The sequence below is a fragment of the Ambystoma mexicanum genome, chromosome 8 (genome assembly GCF_040938575.1).
Source record: "Ambystoma mexicanum isolate Mex_15411 chromosome 8, UKY_AmexF1_1, whole genome shotgun sequence".
NCBI lineage: Eukaryota > Metazoa > Chordata > Amphibia > Caudata > Ambystomatidae > Ambystoma > Ambystoma mexicanum.
The window spans coordinates 1,721,104,788-1,721,121,590 of record NC_090929.1 but is presented as its reverse complement, the minus strand read 5'-3'; the positions used below and the strand labels follow the sequence as shown (position 1 = coordinate 1,721,121,590).

Here is a 16,803-nt window from a genome sequence, read left to right as displayed (position 1 = left end):
AAGGCAGCATGGGATTCGATTGATCTGATCTCGTTCGGGATGTTGTTCCAAAGAGAGGCTGCCATTGTTGGGAAGCTCGATCCCCCAGCACGCACTCTACGCGTGTGAGGGATCAAGATGCGGTTGGCATAGGCGGCCCTGGAGGGTCTGGTTGCTGTTTGTTTGGAGATCCTTTGTTCAAGATGCATGGGTGCGATTCCGTGAAGACATTTGTGTGTTAAGGCAAGTGTTTTGAAGACCACCCTTTCTTTGATAGGTAGCCAGTGTACCGGTCTCCTAACCAATGAGATGTGTTCCCTTCGTGAATGCCTGTTGCGGCCCTTAAGGCATTGTTCTGGGCAATCTGGAGTTTAGCCAGGTTTCTTTGAGAGTTACCGAGAGAAAGGGCATTGCAATAGTCAAGTCTGGAGCCAATGATGGCTCTAGCTATGGTAATGCAGTTCTGTTGGGTCAAGAATGGCCTGACAGCATTGATCAATGTGGAATGGTACGCTGCAGAGGACGCTATGGCATTGACCTGCCTGTCCATGGTCATGCTTGGCTCTAGGTATACGCCCAAGGTCTTAATGGTTTGTGATACTGTGATGGGGTGTTGTCTATATTGAAGGCATGATACTCCTTGTCGAGTTTGCTCAGTGTGAAGGGAGACCCAATCAGCAGGAGTTCGGTTTTTTCGCTGTTTAGACAAAGCCAGTTGTCTGCCATCCAGGATTGAATGGTGGAGTAGATGAGGTTGAGGGTGTCCGTATCAGTACGATAGTCCCCCGATAGAGGTATGAGCACCTGGGTGTCATCTGCATAGTTGGTATATGAGATGCCCAGTGAGTCCAGAATACGGAATAGAGGTCTGGTGTAGAGGCTATATAGGGTAGGGGCAATGCAAGAGCCCTGAGGGACTCCACATTTGATCAGACTCGGTGTGGCATTAGAGGAGTCTGAGAAAACCTTCATTACTCTCTGTTGCACGAACGAGTTGATCCAAGCACAAGCCTTTGGGGAGAAGTTTGCAGTGGTTGCGAGATGGTGGCATAGGGTTTTGTGCTTTACCAAATCGAAGGCCGCAGAGAGGTCTAGGAGCAGAAGGAATGCAGGTTTGCCTGCATCTCTTATGTCATCTATTTGATTTTTTAGGTCAAGTAGCGCCGTTTCGGTGCCATGACGAGGACGAAAGCCGGATTGGCGAAGGCCAAGAAGGTGGTTGTCCTCAATTAATTTTTGAACTTGCAGGTAAGCTGCTTTGTCCAGAATCTTTAAGATTCTTCTCCCTGGACTCTTGCTATCCTCTCCCTGGACTCTTGCGCTCCTCTCTCTGGACTCTTGCTCTCGTCTCTCTGGACTCTTGCTCTCCTCTCCCTGGACTCTTGCTCTCCTCTCCCTGGACTCTTGCTCTCCTCTCCCTGGACTCTTGCTCTTCTCTCCCTGGACTCTTGCTCTCCTCTCTCTGGACTCTTGCCCTCCTCTCCCTGGACTCTCTCTTGCTCTACACCGCACTAGACACCCCCCCTGGAGACCTCCTTCATACCTTCAGTCTTACTCAGGCATGAAGAGATAGAGTGCTCTGCTTGGTTATCAATACTCTTATTTATCTGGTCTCTTCCGTGTTCTCTTTTCGCTCAGAGTTGGATCCTTGGTCTGCACCGTCCACTGACAGCCGTGGGAATGAGTCTGTGTGCGTGTGTGGGGGGCAGTGCAAGCCTGACATGCACACAGACACACACTCAGTAGCATACTGTCCAGTCTCTCGGGTACACACTAATGGGCACAGTACCATACCTCCAGTGCTTTCATGTAAACGCCAACATCGAGCTTTAGTCCATCCGTCTCTTTATAGTATCGTCTGCAAAAGAAAATGTAGACGTTGGTAAATAGTGGCAGAAGAACATTTCTCTAAGACTGGTTTTAAATGACGAGAAGCACATATGAAGGACAGTGTCATGGAGACGTACAACCGAGCAGGCCAATGGAAGCCCATTGAACCCGCCACCCCCACACTCAATAAGGGCAGGACCCACCTCTCAGCAGTTTTCGGTCTTGCCCCCAGGAGCACTCTCTCCATCACACCTCCCTCTTTCCTTGTATACCACAGCCACCCCTCTCATTTCTGCACCAGTCATTGGTCAGAGCTGTCTGCATGTCCTTCTTCTTCCGATAACTCAATGAGGCATTCCACTATCAGTCTGTGAGTGCTTCCTGTGATGTCACAAACACCCATTCCCCCTGGGTATGTCCGACATTCCTTCCAAAGATCTCTCCCCTAACCCCTCTAGGAACCGTCTGTCAGTCGCTCTTTGGCCTGCCCATCAGCCCATCCTCTCCTCTGTCTGTCAGTCCTTGGACTGATCTGCCAATCAGCCTTTCCTCTCATCTGTCTGTCAGTCCTTGGACTGATCTGCCCATCAGCCTTTCCTCTCATCTGTCTGTCAGTCCTTGGACTGATCTGCCCATCAGCCTTTCCTCTTATCTGTCTGTCAGTTGAACCTCCTCTGATATGTCCATCAATCTGATTTGTTAACCTGGGTGAAGAGGAGGGGCGAGGAAGTCCTGGACTGCTCCTTTAAGTCACAGGCTGGCCAGGGTGAAGGTAAGCTGTCTGAAGCAGTGAGCATGGTGGCGTCCCCTGTTGGCATGGGGATGCTGCCAAATCCAAGATGGCCTTAGGCAAAAAGGTGCTGCAGAGTGCAGCGGTGATGCCGGGTCGGCCCCCCTAGCCAATGGGGCCCACCTAGAATAATATCCATACCATGGGTGGGCAGTGAGTGCGAATGAGCCCCCAGCCAACAAGGCTCACCTTGAAGTTAACATTTGGCTGCGGCAGAGATGTGTGGGAGGACTCCCACTCGCGCAGAGGGCCACCCAGAATACAAAAGAGTGTGCGGGCTGGGAGTGGGCTGGTGGTTTCCATGGGAACTGTTCCTGTATCGGGGAAGGGGAGTGTACACCCTTGCACGGACCAGGGCTGGGAAACAGGGGCTACAAATAGACTAAAGCACTAGGCCTCGAATCCTCCCACCCCCTCAAGTTACTGTTTAAACCAGCTTGCCCGCCCTAGGAGAATGTTACCTTTGTAAGTCACCGGTTTCTTGTTGTCTTTGGCCAATGGTCTATGTCCCTCAAACTGTCTCCCCACTTGCTCTCACCTTCGTTGTATTCTACGGGCAGCATTCGTGGGAATGCCCCCACTATCTGCAAGTGTGTTATTGTAACATATTTAGAGCAAAATTGGCATCCATGTTCTTCACATAAATACACATAAACAAACATGTGCATGGTTCCATTTTGGTTTTGAATCGCTTAGGGATGGACTTCTGAAGAAAAGGGCAAAGCAGTGTTGGTGTGATCGAATCTTAAGACATGGGTTTATAGCTTAGGGGAGCCTTAGGGCTAAACAAGAGATCTTGGGACTTTTCTGATGGCTCAGGCATTCTAGGTGTTATTTGTAGATTAGGGTGTTGGGGGAGGGGCAGGAACTTCGAAAAGTAGGCGTTTGGTTTTGCCATTTAAAGCCAGAACTTGCCAAGGGGCCGAGTGATCGGAAAGCCTGACTTTTTGCTGCTGCATCCCGTCCCTGGTCCCTCTAGGAATCCCTCCTTAGTATCAGGGATTGTCCTAGTCGCTTCCAGGGGGTGTTTAACCACAATCTCCAGCACTGACTATCCCACACCGGACTCCCCATCCTTCACAGCTGCAGAAAGTGCCCACTCACCATCTCCACGGGCTGCGCACACGTGCCCATGCTATGTTACAAGCCCAAGTACCATCAGCCAGGCAGGATGAAGAGGTGGGCACTCTCCCCACCATCGATAAGAGGTGAACACTGATAGTCGCTATGGCGCTGTGGGATATGCACACCTGAGGGTTGAACGCACTTGCCTTCACTTCACACTCACCCTCTTCCCAAGGAGATCAGGAGGGGCTTGTCCATCCCCATCAGGGCCTGGAAGGCTTCATTCAGGTTGCTGTAGGAGAAGTTCTCGGCGGCGTCCCCAATGACCACACAGTTTGGGTTACTCTTCTCAATCTGATCAAATTCTGGGACCAGAGCTGGCAAGAAAGATATTCAAAGAAGTAATCAGTTAAGGGTCCCAGCGTCACTGAGCTCTACCCATCCTGCTTTCCCTCCTGGGACTTCACCCACCCTACCACACCTCAAAGCATGAACCCTCCCTCGCATTGCCCCCAGAATCTCACTTATCCAGTCCTTCAGGGACTTCGCCCACCCTACCATTCAACCTAGAACCTCACTCACTCTCCCACTCACCCCAGAACCTCACTCACCCTACCACTCTTCCAGGGACTCCACCCGCCCTACCAGTCAGCCTAGAATCTCACTACCCCTACATTCCCCTAAAACCTCACTCACTCTACCACTCCCCCAGAACTTCTCCCACCCTACATCTCACCCTAGAACCTCACTCACTCTACCACTCCCCCAGAACTTCACTCACCCTACCACTCCCCCAGAGCCTCACCCACCCTATCACTCCCCTAGAACTTCACTCACCCTTCCACTCTTCCAGGGACTCCACCCACCCTACCACTCACCCTAGAGCCTCACTCACTCTACCACTCCCCCAGAACCTCACTCACCCTACCACTCCTCCAGGGACTTCACCCACCTCACCCAATCCTGCAGCTACAGCATCCTTCTTGTCACTTTTCCAGGGACTAAACCCACCCTGCTATGCCTTAGGATAGTCTACCCATGGTAGCCATGCCTCCATGTACAGCATACCGTTCACTCACTCCAACAGGTGATCCTCCCAGCTTTCTGTATGCTCAGTTACTTCACCCACTCTGTCCAAGCCTACAAGATCTCCACCTTCTATACTCCCTCCTGTAGATACTAACCCCACCCTGTCCAATCCTACACGAACTCCACCCTCTGTGCTCCCTCCTGCAGGTACTTCACCCACCCTGTCCAAGCCTACAAGAACTCCACCCTGTACTCCCTCCTGTAGGAACTTAACCTACCCTGTCCAAGCCTACAAGATCTCTACCTTCTGTACTCCCTCCTGTAGGTACCTAAACCCAACATGTCCAAGCCTACAAGAACTCCACCCTCTGTACACCCTCCTGAAGGTACTTCACCCACCCTGTCCAGGTCTACAAGAACTCCACCCTCTGTACTCGCTCCTGTAGGTACTAAACCCACCCTGTCCAGGCATACAAGAACTCCGCCCTCTGTACTCCCTCCTGTAGGTACTAAACCCACCCTGTCCAAGCCTAGAAGACCTCCACCCTTTGTACTCCCTCCTGTAGGTACTTCACCCACTATGTGAAAGCCTACAAGAACTCCACCCTCTGTACTCCCTCCTGTAGATACTAAACCCACCCTGTCCAAGCCTACAAGAACTCCACCCTCTGTACTCCCTCCTGTAGGTAATAAACCCACCCTGTCCAAGCCTACAAGACCTCCACCCTCTCTACTGCCTCCTGAAGGTACTTCACCCACCCTGTCCAAGCCTACAAGAACTCCACCCTCTGTACTTCCTCCTGTAGGTACTAAACCCACACTGTCCAAGCATACAAGAACTCCACCCTCTGTACTCCCTCCTGTAGGTACTAAACCCACCCTGTCCAAGCCTACAAGAACTCCACCCTCTGTACTCCCTCCTGTAGGTACTAAACCCACCCTGTCCAAGCCTACAAGACCTCCACCCTCTCTACTGCCTCCTGAAGGTACTTCACCCACCCTGTCCAAGCCTACAAGAACTCCACCCTCTGTACTCCCTCCTGTAGGTACTTAACCCACACTGTCCAAACATACAAGAACTCCATCCACTGTACTCCCTCCTGCAGGTATGTACAGGAGGGCGGAGCGACCTCTGACGGGCCCATGGGATCAGAGCTCACCCTTAAGTACTTTTAAGACGCGATAACTGCACCTTGAGGTGGATGGGGGTGCAGGTTTCTTACTCCAACACAAATCAATAAGGACAAGTCAATGGTTTGGCAAATGAGAGTCCGTTTAATGACAAGTACAAGAAACGGGGAAACATGGAGATCAACAATGGTGTGATGGCCCGTCTCGCTTCAACTCCCACGATCTTCATTCAAACAGTAACAGTTATACCCAAAATTCATCATCATTAATGTGTAACACTCATAAGTTTGTCATGCAATTCTATTGGTTGGAAAAGGTAACTTAAGTATAGGTGCTATATCTGTATATGGTAACAGAGCGTGAGGATTGGATAACTCTTATCGGGTGGGCGTCTACGCCCATCCCTCTACATCACTTGTGATAGACGTCACTACAACTACGACGTCTTATTGGTTCTACTAGCTATAGGACCCTAGATTATTTGGTCCATTATGATTGGGTGGGTTACACCCCTAGGCATAAATCTCCACTTTAATTAGCAGCATGCAGAATGGACACCCAGATGCGGTGTGCCCCAAGATTCACCCTGCCTCCCTTCCATCAATCAGTACTTTAGGGCTATGTGTCAATTAGTTGGCTGAGGATGGCCTTGAAACTGTAGCTTCTTATCAGGAAAAGTTATGGCATCTTTGGGTTCTGGGTGACATCAGACGTTGGTACCTCTTTGCCCTTGGCTGGTCACGTGTCTGTTCACCGTGAATCTGCTTCATTTTCCTTCTTTTCGTGTATTTGATTCTTTCTTAGCCTTGCCACCTGCCTGGGGCCTCCTTATCTCGACCTTCACTGGCTGGCTGCTATGCTCTGAAGTTTCGATTCTTCGAAGCTGCCGCTCTCCTCCCTTCTTGGAGTTGACCTTGAATTCCCAAGCATGAGCTACTTCTTACTGAGTTTCGATTCCGCTCTTCCCTTCTGGCTTTAGCTGGAATATGAATCTCGGCCCGTTTTACCCCTTGCAGCCTGGGCTTAATTCTGCTTTACAAAATGGAGTCGCACTTGTATAATGTGCTTCATTGAGGTAGATATATAATTGGCGCTTGCCGCTCTATTTTTCTAATAAGCATTGCAAGCAGCACCGTTTCCTTGGCTTCTTGCGTTCCAAGCCTATTTACAGGCATTTGTTAGTTGCATATTTTCATCTCACTTCCTGGTTATGTTTCTTTATATATCAACATTGTTTCTTCTTACAAGTCCATTACATCGTTATTCTTTGCATTTCGCCCTTGTGTGTCATCTTTCGATTGTTGTTTATGTTCATCTGTACGTCTGTCCGGGCTTTTATGTCATCACCATTTGCCTTTCATTAAGGCTCTTTGAGTCTCTTTGGGGACAGTCTGCAGGTAGTCTTCATTTCGGGTCAGCTGCTGGTACGGTTGTCTCAGCGGGTACTGAGCTGCCCATGGTTGTCTGGTTATAGGCACTTCAACAGGTATTGCTCTTCTGATAGGCACTGGGCAGAGGCCTAGAGCTGCTCTCTGTTGGTTCATTTGTTCCTCATCCGTCACATACCTTGGTGAGTATGTTCCTGGTACCTCAAAATGGGGGGCTGGGGTGCAGGCCAGGTCTTGGACCTCCTCTACACTCCCCCCTCTGGTCAGTTCTTCGACCACTTGTGCTTCCTCCTTTGGGTTTGGCTCTTCTGCATCTTGTTCATCGTCTTCTGGGTTTGTACATGATGGTGTGAATGTATGTCTCTTTGGAGTCCATATTTTTATCACTCCTTTCAAACTTCCTGTTGTTTTTACATGTTCATCTTTTTACAGGTCATTAGCTGGCATTGTCCATTTGGGCTGCCGTAGATCCACTTTCCTTCATATTTTCTTAGTTTTCTGGGATATACAAACTTTGTTCCCTCTGGCCCAAATTCCCTGGCCTTTACAAAGTCTCTTATTTCTTCATCTGTCAGGTCCCTCAGCTTCCATCCTGGTTCGACATCGATCATGATCTTCATCCCAATGGCTTTCTTCGCAGTTTTCTGGCATTGTGTGATGATTATCTTGATTTTTATAGCACACTCGGATTCGACTTAAATTGATTCTGTTATTGCTTCTTTTTAGGGTTTTTACTCCATTGTTACAGATTCCTGGGTGTTGCCTTCAGGGTTCCACACAATTTTTGGGGTTTCTTTTCAATGTTGTTTTCCAAATAAACATTTACTTTTTTATTCGCGTTCTTTGGATTTTGCAACTGATTAAAATTAGAGTATTAGACCTCGATTGTAGCTAGTCAAAGATGGCTAGTAGACAGAGGTAAACTCCTATTTGTTTAGGGGGAGAATTTTGGAGATCTGCTTTAGTTATTATATATCTGTGAGCTCAATTCCCCTATCAATAAAAAGTCAGAGATCCCATCTTAATGTCGGGATCAGAAGAGGGGGTCTGATGTAGGGATCTTCCTGATCCGTATTAGTCTACTCAGATCACCCGAAAAGCCGACTGGTTTCAGTGGTGTAGCAGTAAGTGTAACCACTTTCTTCAGGGCCGAGTAGACTAATACTACAATTGAGGTCTAATACTCTAATTTTAATCAGTTGCAAAATCCAAAGAACGCGAATAAAAAAGTTATTGTTTATTTGGAAAACAACATTGAAAAGCAACCCCAAAAATTGTGTGGAACCCTGAAGGCAACACCCAGGAATCTGTAACAATGGAGTAAAAACCCTAAAGAGAAGCAATAACAGAATCAATTTAACTCAAATCCGAGTGTGCTATAACGTTAGGGAAGATTCGAGGTTTCCACTCCCAACCCAGGTTCAAATTTTGTGGATATCCATGATTATCTTGATAACACAAAATCCTAGTAGTATCATCAATAGCAGGGCTCCCAGAAACTTGAATATATCCGCCATCCATTGTGGGACCCATGAGAATAGAGTTCCAAACCAGCTGTCATCATCAACCTCGTCAGTTTCGTTGATCATCTGGTTCTGCAGGTTTGTCAGCATACTTATGGCTTCTGTTAAAGTTCCATTTTCTTCATCATGCGAAGGTATACATGTGCAACATGATTCTCCGATTTTTGCGCAAACACCTCCATCCATCGCGGTGATCATGTCAAGTACATATCTGTTCTGGAGGGTCATCAATCGGATTGCTCTTAGTTCTTCTTTGATCGCATTGAATCCATTTATGGTAGTGTTGATGGTCTGCAATAACTCCCATCTGGTTATCTGCAACCATTTCGTATTTACTCTGACTTGGATGTGTGGCCAGAGAATCATTGTGAATACTGGTGAGGTGAGGCTAAACAGCCTGTGTTCATAAGGGATCGCATGAAATGCTTCTTCTGATTTGGCAGAAAAGTAATTCTCTCTCTTCATTCGGGATACCAGTTCCACAGACCTCCTCTTCCTTAGGTGAGCATCTGCTTTCGGGAAACTGTCAATATTCAGGTCACTTTTCGGGATCACTAGTGCAGGAACGTGGACGTTCACTATTGTGCATATGCCTCCCCAGTTTTTCGGCAGTCTTATGTATGCCTTCGATCCACAGGCTCAGTAATGATCCATAATTACTGCGGTTCCATGTACCATTCCTGGAGCGTCGAAAACTCATCCACAGTTCTGATTCTCTCCCATCTTCCTTGTGCCATTATGTCTGAAACAGGACTTTGGGTTCTCTACTGGCACTATCTGCAAGGGTCCTCCTCTGTCTTCGACCCATGTGAGTAGGATTGCAAGTTTTGGCCATAATGGCTTGCATCCGTTCCGCACTATGTTGATGGTAGGTCCGTATTGACCAATGACCATCCAGGCTCTGCAGATCACTACTCCTTTCTCCCATCCGTCTGGTGAAAGCACTGTCCCTCAATCTGCATTTGGCCTCTGTTCTTCCAACTTCGAGCCTCCGCTGGAGTTTTTCCTTGGACATTTAGCTTCTGATTCACTTCCCATCTAATTTCAGCCCCTTTTACTCCAGGGTTCTCGTACCTGATTACATGATTCTTAGTATGAGCTCTGTTTCTGGTCTTTATGTCTTGAACATAATCATCCTCGTCAGGATCAGTTGCTTCAGTTGCCCATTTCAGGGGGGCATCACTGCCCATGAACTGGCCTCTGGTCTTGCACAATGCTACGTGCGACATACAGTGTGCTGTCTGGACATCAATTTCTACAGCCACAAAGATCTTGGATTTTCCCATGTTGTACAGTAGAAGTGCACAGACGAAGCATTCTCCTTCCGATTTTCTTCTTCCGACCTCCTTCATGTGTTGGTACCAAATGTTGTTTCCTAGATGTGCTGTGCTGTCCAGGTAATCGTTTAGTTAATTGTTATCGTCGTGTGGGCTTTTCTTAATCCTTAGTGTCTTTCTGTAGTTCGCTATAACTACATCTCTAAACGCGTCTGAGTGACTTTTCTTTGCTGGAGGACTCTCGGGCATTCTGGTCGGTGAAGCAGGTTTCTTCATCTGAATCGATATGCGAAGAGGCGGTTTTGCGTTTCTCTTCCTCTCCTCTTGTATTCTTTCGTAGAGTGTCTTTACCCACCATCCGTCTGACATCAGCCCAACATAAGGCCGCATCGTGGGCCTGATGCTTGTTATTTGTGTTGGAACTGGTGTGCTTATCACTGCAGTCTCTGTGGTTCTATTTTTGAGTTCCTCATGTAGTTTCCTTGCTATAGCTATAGACGGGAATAAATGATCCATCAGCATTTGTGTCCTTGCAGTGAATTCTCCTGTAGCCGCTTCTGTCTTCTGGAGGGCTTTTTCTATACTTCTTTAGTCGGCCTTTCATTTGATTCTTTTTGGTCACCTTTACTATTTTCTGGGACTGGTTGTTCGGTAGGCAGTCTCGTACTTTCTGTTGTCTTCGTTCGAGGTTCTGTAGCCATTGACACTTGCGCTTGTTCGTGTGCATTCAGTGTGTGTGTGTGCGTGTAGTGGCCAGTGCTACATTTTCATTCATTCCGCGCTGACCCTGTCTCCAGCTTTACTCTTCATTTGTTACCTCAAGTGTGTATGAATCACTGCTAATTACATTCAATTTTAGTTTTTTTTACCTTACCATAAGATTTTCTCGGGACTGGAATAACTATATAGGGTCTGGGTGCTTTCGTAGGATTCATACGTACATTATCTGGTGGGTGCACTGAAATTGGAACGCTTCGTGCACTAATAAAGAAAGCAGTTCTGATTGTTAGTGACAGAAAAACAATGATCATCACTATGCATATACACATAATCATGCGGTATGACAATTGGCAGCATTTTCTTCCAGGGAAGTGGGGGCGCCCCTCTGTTTGTGGGAGGACAAGGTTACTGTTCTGGGCCCCCATTTCAATCATATCAATTGTTAAAGTTCTATACTTTTCACTTACTCCATTATTGTCTCTAAGAAGGTTTGTAACATAAAGTGTCTTGTGCTTCGTAAGTGTCCCCCCTCTTGCGGGTGACAATTGTCTCTGGTTACGGGATGCAGTTCCCTTGCTAGACTATGGAAAAGGATTGGACTATCCCCTTTGGTGAGTCACATTCATTGAGCATATTCAAAATAGATCAACTCCCAGTCCACCCCCCCCAATTTGCTTCAGTCCCGAAGACATGCTGGTTCCTGTTTAAGGTAAAAACTGGGAAAAAATAGCAATTAATCCAAATCAAAGTCAGAAAATAAAAAATAAAAATAAGAAAAATAAGACAGTCAAGTTCTCGTCTCAGCTCTCTCGATCAGTCCCTCGGCGGAAAGATGAAGTGCTTTGTCTCTGTCTCCTGGATCTGTCCCTCGGCGGAAGGTTTCACTGGAATCTCCTTAGATACTCCTGTTGAAAGTTGGACAGTTCCATCTGGAGCATGATTCCATGGAGGAGCGTTCCCATATGCGCGACATTAGCTGGATCTCTGATGAAGGCGATGACGTCAACCTCGGCAGGTCTCCCCACCATTTCTGGAAAGTCAGTGACTAGACGGAATAGGACATTGTGTGCCAGTCGGCTGTCCTCGGGTGACAGGGACATTTGTCCTGCTTTGCTGGGTTCTGGATCACAGGCCGTTCTTTTGATGTGAACAGTCGCTACACTTTCCTGCTGCGTGGATTGCGACCACGTAGTTGAGCTTGATCCACAGCTGGTTCAAATGATCAGTGTTTCTTGGATCTCTAATGTATGTAAGTGTGTCCGTGGTTCTCCCGACGAGTGCTGGGCATTCCTCTATGATGCGAAAGAAAAGTGTGTACGTGAGTTCATCTATGATCACCTGTGGTGGAAGCATTTGTGTCCTTATCACTGTATTCGGGTAACTCAGCGAAGGCTTCCGAGATGACAGTCAGCAGTTGCCGGATTACTTTCTTGTTGGCAGGATCTTGAACAAAGTCTGTGACACAGGTTACGTTCCTACAAGTGACGGATATGATATTACCACTAACTGGAAGTAGGTGAGTACATCCCTTGTGAGATTTATGCTGGGAGATAACATAAATGCTGCAAACCGACGTCTTGATCTTTGATGATTCAGGATACGGTGTTACGTTTTTAAGATAAGAGTCCTCAATCACAGTCTATTAGAGTCTTGTTTTTCAACTATGTTTGAATGTGGCTTGGTTCAAGAGTTCGTATTTATCAATGTGTTGTGGCTTAGATGCGCAATTGTCTTCTTCACCCTGCAACTATGATGCACAGAGTGTCCGTTATGTCCTTATCCTCTTTCTTGCTTAGAGGAAATGTCCAGTTTAAGACACAACTTGCAAAGGGGTTCTTTTGTCTTGGCTTTTGCTGCTCATGCGTCCTTCTTCATCGTCATGGAACTTGTCTGCACGTGCTGAGGTTCTTCCCTGTTGTCTGATTTCTTTGCGGTGGGGTGCAGCTAGAGGGATCTCACCGATATAGGGTTTTATGTCATTCAGAAAGATCCATGCTCTCCTGCCCAGCAATTTAACGGCTGACGGAGTGCAGTCCTCTACGATAAAAGGGCCGTTGAATCTTGGCTCATCCCACCTTTTTCTCGTGTGGTTCTTTACCAACACGGCATCTCCAGGGAAGATGAGAGGCATACACAGACCTTGAACTGCGTCTGTTTCAGCATCTCCTGTTGGGTTTTGTGCAGCACTGCACCCTTTTCGTCATCGCTGTAGTTGGTCTGAAATGATAGTAAGGCTTGATGTCATGCAGTTCAGGTATTCCTGCAGCTCGGTTCCCAAGACCTCTCGGGTTGCCTGGGCATCACATCCAGCTCTATCTCGTGGGGTGAGGGGGGGTGTGCATTCTCCTTCCCGTAACTATCTTGTGCGGCGTAAGATGATGGTTGGAGCCTGGTTGGTTCCGAAGAGCATACAATGCCAGTGGTAGACAGTGCAGACATCCCCTCTTTAGAGTAAGCTTCAACTTGGTTATCCTTTCTTTTAATAAGCCGTTGAGCCTCTCACAAACACCGGTACCTTACGGATGATACGCCGATGAGAACTTGTTCTTTATACCAAGCAGCAAGCTGATCTGCTCAAAGACTGCGTTAACAAAATGAGCCCCGTTGTATGACCTCATCACTTCACACCCCCCCATCTAGGGAACACTTCCTTCACCAGGTATTTGGTAGCACAGGTTGAGTCTGGGTGTGTTCAGGGACCTGCTTCTATCCATCTAGAGAATGGACACACCACTACAATTAAGTACCTGTACCCGTTACACACTTGAATCATGTCGACATAATCGATATGCAAGTGCTGAAAATGCCCATTTGGCCGGGGGATGACTCTTCTCATTACTTTTAATGTGTGCCCAGCGGTGAATTGCTGGCAGATTATGCAGTTCACCATAAAGAATGCAATATGCTTTGCTAAATTCGGTATAAAGTAGTCTTCTGCACGCGTTGCAGCTAGATTTTCTTTTGACATGTGAAATGGGTAATGCAACTGTTCCAATGCTATTTTTAGTAGGGCTGCAGGCATTACTGGTTTATCAGTATTGTCTTGCCGCCACAATCCGTCAGAGGGGTTTAAAGAACACCCTTGACGCTTCCACAGGTTCTTTTCATCCTGAGGTGCCTCCCCTTGAAGCTCCATCAGTTGAGTCTGCCCCATACTACTATAGGCCTCTGGTGTGGCTCGATCTACCATCATTCGTTCATGGGTGCGTGCCACTTCTACTTCCATGATTGTCTCACTTTTAGACGCCATACGCTTGGCCTCTGTGTCTGCTGCATGGTTTCCGAGTGACACAAAATCTGTCCCCTTGGTGTGGGCGGCGCATTTCATGACCGCTATGCCCACTGGGAGCGGTAGTGCCTTTATCAGCCTGTCCAATAAGGCTGCGTGCTGCACTGGCGTGCCGTCCGCTCGGAGGTAACCCCTCCTTTTCCAGCGCGCTAGCCCTGCGTGCACTGTGGACGTCACATAGGCAAAATCACTGTACACCGTTACTTCCTGGTCTGCGTGATTCTCAATGGCGAGTATCAATGCCAGTAGTTCTGCAGCCTGTGCTGAATAATGAGATGGTATTCGTGCACTGAGTACTTGAAATTCTCTGTTTTCTATGTGCTTCATTACAGCAACGCCTGTGTATCTTTGTCCGTCTTCTTGGTCGATTCTCGAAGAACCGCCAATGAAAACAATCTCACCACTAGCCAGGGCATTTTTTCACCCTGGGGATTTCATCACAGAATTCTTCATAATTTGCATAGTCATGTATCGGCTCTCCTTCAGTGACTGGCTCAGCTATGAACGTAGCTGGGTTTACTGTTTTACATCAAACTATTTTGATCGATGGATTAGATATGATCACCTCATACGCAGAAGCTCTCTGAGATGTCAATGTGCCTTGTGGGTTCTCTAAGATGGCGAATAATGAGTGCTCGACATATAACGTCATGGAGCATCCCATTACAATAGTGGTTGCCTTCTCTATAGCGAACTCTGCGGCAGCTAAACGTTCTTCACATGGGAACTGGCCTCTTTTCTTTTAATAAGCCATTGAGCCTCTCATAAACACCGGAGTGGGTCCAGATTCCCACTGTAATACGCCAGGGGCTTGAACCCCAACGAGGTTCTTTGGGCGAGCACTGCCATCATAACGTTGCCATTCGTGTGTGAGAACAGGTAGAATTCCTCTGCATAATTAGGAATCCCGATAACTGGAGCCATGCAAATCGCTCTCTTGAGTTCTGTAAACCCTTTTTCCATTGCCTCAGTCCATTCAATGTTTTCCTTTGTCGCCTGGGCTTTCTTTAGGGCCTGGAGCAAGGGCTTGTTATACGAGCTGTAATCGAAGACCCATGCTCTGACATAATTGCACAGGCCTAGGAAGCGCTGCATTTGCTTTATCGTGAGCGGCTTAACCCTGTTCATGATAGCTTCAGCCCTTTCTGAGGTGACCTTTTTCCCACTCATGCGAAATTAACTGGCCTATGTACAGCACCTCTTGTTGACAGTATTGTAGCTTTTCCTTGTCCTCCAAAGGACTTTCCACTTGTGCTGTGTTGACCTCCGTCTGGCACTCTCACTGTGCCACCAAGGGACTTTCCACTTGTGCTGTGTTGACCTCCAACTGGCACCCTCCCTCTGCCTCCAAGGGACTTTCCACTTGTGCTGTGTTGACCTCCGTCTGACACTCTCCCTACACCTCCAAGGGACTTTCCATGTGTGCTGTGTTGACCTCCGTCTAGCACTCTCCCTATGTCTCCAAGGGACTTTCCACTTGTGCTGTGTTGACCTCCGTCTTGCACTCTCCCTACGCCTCCAAGGGACTTTCCACTTCTGCTGTGTTGACCTCTGCCTGGCACTCTCCCTACGCCTCCGTGGGCAAGGCGGCTGGAATCTCGGCCGAGAATCGAGGGATTCTCGGCCGGGTGATGACCCGGCGAGAACCCATCAGAATGTGTGTTGCATTCTGCTTGGCTCTCACCGGGTACTAATAAGGTAAACAATTCCTTGATTGAGGCATAGAGAACATGTTTAGCCTCCTGGATGGCTTCACGAGAAGTTGAAGTTATCTGCTGGAGCAGCATTTTATCATTCTGGCAGTACATAGACGAAGTGACTGGAGGTATTTGTTAAACCAAGGCTCAGAAGAACAGCCGCAATGCTTGAAAGGTCTAAGTGGAGATGAACTATCTGCAATAGCAAAGAGGGCCTGAGCCAATAGAGACAAGTCAACATCGAACTTGCTATTTAGGTTAGTGTCATTAGAAGATGTAATATCAGATTTGGCAACTGAACATCAGTTGCGTATCAATACCTCATGTGAATAGAAAGAAATAAGCCACTGAGCCTTAGTATCAACAGAAAAAGGAGTAATCAAGTGGCCAGTCCAGGCCACCTGAAACACAGGGGAAAATAGTGGTCAGAGTCTGAGCAATTTCCCAGCTGGTGTCTGGGCTCCATCACCGGTTGCTGGAGGCCAAAGTCAGACATTGTAGTGAGGAAATGAGTGGAAGATGAATCAATTGGAGCATGAAATCTAGGATTAACATCCCCTGCTATTAGCAGGTTAGGGAAATGAAGTTGGAGATTGGCCTCCAATTCAAGAAATTTGTATTTGTATTTGTATTTATTTTATTTATATAGCGCACCAGGCCTAGGGGCAACCGGGCCCATCTCTTAGATACAGCATGATAAAAGCAGACAGGTCAGTACTTACACGATTTTACAGGTATATTACAAAGTTTGCAAGCAAAATAATAACACTAAGAGGACAAGCAGAATGTATATACAAGGGTACGTCTAAGTACAAGTTAAGCAGTGAGTCCAGTGTTAAATGTCTTGGGAGGACAACCACACTTTGGTAAGTTGTTTGAATCTCAGAAAGGAGGGTTCTGCTCTGGGCTCATTAGGGAGTGATTTCCATAATTTGGCTGCCATGATGGGGAAGCTGGTTCCACCTGATCTTTGGAGATTGTATCGTGGGATGACAAGGCAGTTGGCTTGGGCCATTCTGTGAGGTCTAGTGGAGTTGTGGAAGGCAAATCTGTTAGCCAGGTAACAGGGAGCTTGGTTATGAAGG

General features: G+C 47.5%; 1 protein-coding gene across 1 annotated transcript in view; it reads right to left on the bottom strand.

Moving 5' to 3' along the window:
- Positions 1 to 16,803, bottom strand: part of LHPP (phospholysine phosphohistidine inorganic pyrophosphate phosphatase) — a 301,128-nt gene that overhangs the window by 92,315 nt on the left and 192,010 nt on the right. Inside the window, exons 3-4 of the mRNA XM_069612039.1 lie at positions 3,888 to 4,041; positions 1,774 to 1,837 (exon numbers count right to left, since the gene is read on the bottom strand). Coding sequence (XP_069468140.1) covers positions 1,774 to 1,837; positions 3,888 to 4,041 — 218 coding nt within the window. The remainder of the gene's footprint in view (positions 1 to 1,773; positions 1,838 to 3,887; positions 4,042 to 16,803) is intronic.